The 4450-nt window shown below is 61.6% G+C and overlaps 1 protein-coding gene across 10 annotated transcripts in view; it reads right to left on the bottom strand.

Moving 5' to 3' along the window:
- Positions 1 to 4450, bottom strand: part of SPTAN1 (spectrin alpha, non-erythrocytic 1) — a 60588-nt gene that overhangs the window by 476 nt on the left and 55662 nt on the right. For 5 of the 10 annotated variants that reach the window (XM_070453976.1, XM_070453979.1, XM_070453990.1 and 2 more), the window contains 8 exons: positions 4304 to 4416; positions 3962 to 3979; positions 2814 to 2876; positions 1533 to 1587; positions 917 to 1113; positions 775 to 828; positions 543 to 689; positions 308 to 455 (listed from right to left, as the gene is read on the bottom strand). In XM_070453976.1, coding sequence (XP_070310077.1) covers positions 308 to 455; positions 543 to 689; positions 775 to 828; positions 917 to 1113; positions 1533 to 1587; positions 2814 to 2876; positions 3962 to 3979; positions 4304 to 4416 — 795 coding nt within the window. The remainder of the gene's footprint in view (positions 1 to 307; positions 456 to 542; positions 690 to 774; positions 829 to 916; positions 1114 to 1532; positions 1588 to 2813; positions 2877 to 3961; positions 3980 to 4303; positions 4417 to 4450) is intronic. The other 5 variants (XM_070454002.1, XM_070454007.1, XM_070454014.1 and 2 more) reach the window with 2 other exon arrangements.

Genomic DNA, 4450 nt, shown 5'->3' with positions numbered 1-4450 from the left:
CTGGAGGAAGAGGTACACGTCAGCCGAGCCCCTACCAGCCATACCAACTGTGCTGGGGTGGGAGGCAGTGGGCCCGACTTCAGAAACATCCGTGCCCGAGCTTCTGGATCTCTGCCGCTAATGGCCTTGGCCTGGACTTGAGTTTCACTTGAAAACGGGGTAAAAGGGCCTGCACACAGCAGCTGAGGCTACTGGGGGCTGCGACTCCAGACTCAGTTATGCCCCCAACCTCGGGGCCAGCCTTGCCTGGGCTTTTGCCTTTCAAAGGACACGCCCTCCCCCCGGCCCAGGAAGCAGAGCTCCAGACCTGGTACAGCTCCTCCTTGGTCACGTAAGGCTTCCCTTCGGAGCTCAGGGCCCGGAAGGCGCTCTCAATCTCCTCGCTGGACTTGACGTTCTCAGTCTCACGGCTGATCATGAAGGCCATGTACTCTTGCAGGGAGACGTGGCCATCCCTGGGGCAGGGGGAAAGGTATAGTGAGCAGGGAGGGCGCAGCAGGAGCCTGGGGCAGAGCTGCTTCTGCTCCTTCCCTGATGCTCACCTGTTGGGATCCACAGTGTCCAGGATGGCCTCGAACTCGGGGTCGGGCTCCCCTTCCTCCACCATGGGCAGGTCATAGCCCAGGGAGCGCAGGCAGGATTTGAACTCCTGGTGGTTCAGCCGGCCAGACTTGTCCTTGTCGAAGTGTCTGTGGCAGAAAGCCGAGGCCTCAGCCCAGAGGCCTTGCTGCTGAGCCCACCTCCCCCACTGGGGAGGGCGTGGGGGGTACTCACTTGAACATCATGCTGAATTCTTTCAGAGCCTCCTCGGTCACTCCTGTCGTGTTCCTGGAAGGAGGGGCAGGGTCAGGGACCAGGTCCTCCAGGCCAGGCAGCTGGCGGCACGCATCCCCCTGCCCGGGGCAGCCACAGGTACCTGGCCTGGATCTGCTGCTCCAGGTTGTGCTGCATGCGCATGCCCAGCTGGTCGAGCTGGTCCCACTGCTGGGCCAGGCCCACGGTGCTGTGCTCCGTGTACTTGTTGTCCAGGATCAGCGCTTCCTCCATGGCCGCCCCCAGGTCTTCAATCTTCTTGAGCTGACTTCTCATGGCTCGAATTTCCTGGTGTTTGCGCTGCGGGGCGAGGAGCAAAGACACGTGGGATGGGGGTTCTTGCCTCGGTCCCAGGGCTCAAACGCTTCCTTAACAGCCCTCCTTGGTCTCAGCACCCAGCCTGAGGCCTGGAGGGCTGCCTGCAAGGGGAAAGGAGGGATGGGATGAAGCTAAAACCCTACAGCCTCATAAAGGAAAGGAAGAGGCTTCATCGTGAGAGGCACCGATCAGCGGGCTGACCTGCCAGGGCAACAGGATACACTGAGGACTCAACGAGCCTCTTCCTGTCCAAGCAGGGCTCCAGGCAGCAGCTTCTAAAGTGACGGCGGTCCTAGGCTGCTTTAAGGCAAGGGAGAACGGGGGCCCCCAAGCAGCCCACCTCGTCCCTGACCTGCAGCCAAGGAGGCCTGCTGGCAGGGGTGGGCAGAAGGGGGGCTTACTTTGGTAGCTTCAAGCTGTGATTCGAGGGTCCCGGATTCTTCCACCATGCAGGACCTAAACACAGACACGCAGTGAGGCAAGAGGGCTGATCGTGAGCGCAAAGTTAACTTTCCTCAGATTAAAGGACCTGCAGTCTCGAATTCCTTCTATTGAGGGAACAAGACCTGTCTGCTATTGGCTATCTTTTCTCAGCAGCCCTGGGAGCCAGGGAGGGCAGGTACTGCTGTTCCAGTTTCAGGGCCCAGAGGCTGCGACCCGAGGCGGTGTTCACCCCGTGAGGCCCGCAGGTAAGGCGGGTCGAGCCCCACCCAGCCTGCTCTCTGCTCCCTGGCCGGGACGCGCTCACGCTGCTGGCTCCTCAGGCCCGGCCAGGCTGTGATGTGGGGCCTGAGCCAAGGCGGGCCCTCGCAGGGTACCTCAGGAGCCCACTTTAGGTTCCCCTGGGACAGAGGGGGCTGCAGCCACAGGGGAGGAGGGCACCTGGCCGCCCGCCACCTGACAGATGGGGGACCTCAGGGTGGAGGGGAGGCCGGCAAGCCAACAGCCACCCAGGGGTCCTCAGGTCCCCGAGGAGGGCACCCACGCTCCAGGGAAAGTGACCGTAATGGGGATGCAGTCAGAGGGCCCCTCGACATGGAAACTAGGATGCCAAAGAGATCATGGCCAGATTGGAGTTTTGAAAATTGTTCTCATTCTGCCCGGAGGAGGGGTGGCTGTGACTAAACCCCAGGTTCAGGTTCTGTTATCTAGAGACACAGCACCAGAGGCTCCTTCCAGGGCCAAGTTCTGGAGAGCGAGGGGCCTCTGGGGAGCCTCTATCTTCCCGACATAACACAGTGTGGGGTCACAGAGGCCACCAGTGAACAAAGACAGACAAGGTTACGTGCAGGGACAAGTCACACTGTGCGCGTGTCCTTCATGGGGTCTCGCCCGGCCTCCCCTGTACCCACATTTGCCCCCACCTACCCTTTTAACACCCAGCGAGCCAGCATTAGCTCTGCTAGCGCCCCAAGTTCACAGTGCTCTAGAGCAAGGCAAGGCACCAGGTATCCTCCTGCCCCAGCGGGTCGGACTCAAGTCACGCCATGTGCCCAGGGAGAGCACACCCCCGGACCCTAGGGGCAGGAGGCTGGGTGCTGGGGCAGTGGGAGGAGGACAGACCCCTCCTGCCCATGCGGCTGCGGGCGGTGGGTTAGTCAGAAAGCAGAGCCGCCTGGGGAAGTCAAGAGTGCATTGGTAAAACCACAGTGAGGTAAGAAGAGAAATAAGAGGAGAAAAACCTTCCAGACAGATCATCCCCAACTTCATACTGATAGACACGAATGACCCGACGATACGCTATGCTATTCAAAGAAAAGAAACCAAATGAATACACCAGAGGAAGGGAGGCAAGAGCATACCGAGACAGACACACACCACGAGGCCCAAGCTGGCAGTGCACGGGCAGGGCCACCTGGTGCCCCGGCAGGGACCCGAGCCGACGGTGGGCCTGGGAGGGCAGGCGGCCTTGGAGGGGGGCGGGTCACGAGGGGACCGAGCCAGACGGGGCAGGGCTGGGAGGAGCCACACGGTAAGGGGAGCATGGCACCCCGTGGACACAAAGACCAAGACCAGCAGACACAGCCAAGGGCACTGGGCGGGGAGCGCAGACACCAGGGCGGCACATGAGCTCCCGCTGAACCTGGTCCCTAAATCCCCCCACTCTGCCTTCAGCTGGTGCTCATCAGTGGGCACCTTCTCCTGCTGCCTCCTATAATGCCTGATGGACCTGCCTGCCGGGCCTCGGGAGCGCTAGTCTAGGCCACTGTGGTCCTGGGAGAGACTGCAAACGTGCCTGATCTGGGCAGAGGCCCCTGCCTGGAAAGGAGGCCCCCCAGGATTGGGCAGGACAGCCCTACGCCTCTCAGGTCTCCTCCCAAGCCCTCTCCCCCATCACTCAGAAACCCTGGGCCCTCACGCTTCCTGTGAAGATGAGAGACAGCCTCAGCCCTTGGGTCAGTGCACAGGAGGACTTAGCACGCCTGCCCGAGGCCCCTCAGCACTGTTGTCCTGTCTCATGCCCCTGACCTCTGTGGGACTAAATACAGTCCCATCAGACATGTGGGGCAGAAAAGAAGTCCAAGGTAATCCCCACAGCTGAACGAGCATGGGGACGCTCCCAGCCCTGGCCTCTGGCCTGGTCTCTCTCCCTAAGGGAACCCTTGGAACCTGAACAGGAACGTGGGAGGGGCTCCCCTTCCCGGACTGCAGGCCATCAGGGGTAGGGGGGGGTGGGTGCCGGGCGGGGGAACGTGCAGCCTGTCCGGGACGGGAAGACCCATCCCGGGATCCTCTGCAAGCCAGGCCACGACGGGACAAAGGGCAGAGGGACAAGCACATGAGACACCACCACACCACGAGCCCGCAGAAATAGGAAGTCAATATTAACCCATCGAGGAGATACGTTCTGTGGAGGCGGGATCCAAGCAGCCACAAGACAGGGCGGTGTCCGGACAGCAGCGATCGCGAGGGACAGAGGCAGACACGAGAGAGAGACAAAACCGAGATCATCAGTACCGAGTCGACTCAACTCGACCTGTCACCGTCACCGTGTGGGGCAGCCACACTCAGTCCCCCCATCCAGGACCAGCAACTCGTCTAGTGAAAAGCTTCCTGGAGAACACTCCTCACTCTGCCCACCCCTCCAGCTCCAGCCAGACCAGGCCGAGCTCCTGACCCCGGGCCTGGGCACCCGGACCCCAGGATCGTGCTCCCGGTGGCGGGGCCACACCTGGTCTCCTGGATCCACTGGTGGAAGGCGTTGGCATGCTGTGCGAACTCCTGGCGCAGCTTGTCGTTCTCTTCCTGCCGCCGCTGCTCCTTCTGCAGCTCCAGCTCTCTTTCCTGAGGACCAAGGAGGCAGGCAGAGGATGAGATG

Source organism: Odocoileus virginianus, chromosome 2, assembly GCF_023699985.2.
Source record: "Odocoileus virginianus isolate 20LAN1187 ecotype Illinois chromosome 2, Ovbor_1.2, whole genome shotgun sequence".
NCBI lineage: Eukaryota > Metazoa > Chordata > Mammalia > Artiodactyla > Cervidae > Odocoileus > Odocoileus virginianus.
This window is presented reverse-complemented; position numbering and strand designations above follow the sequence as displayed.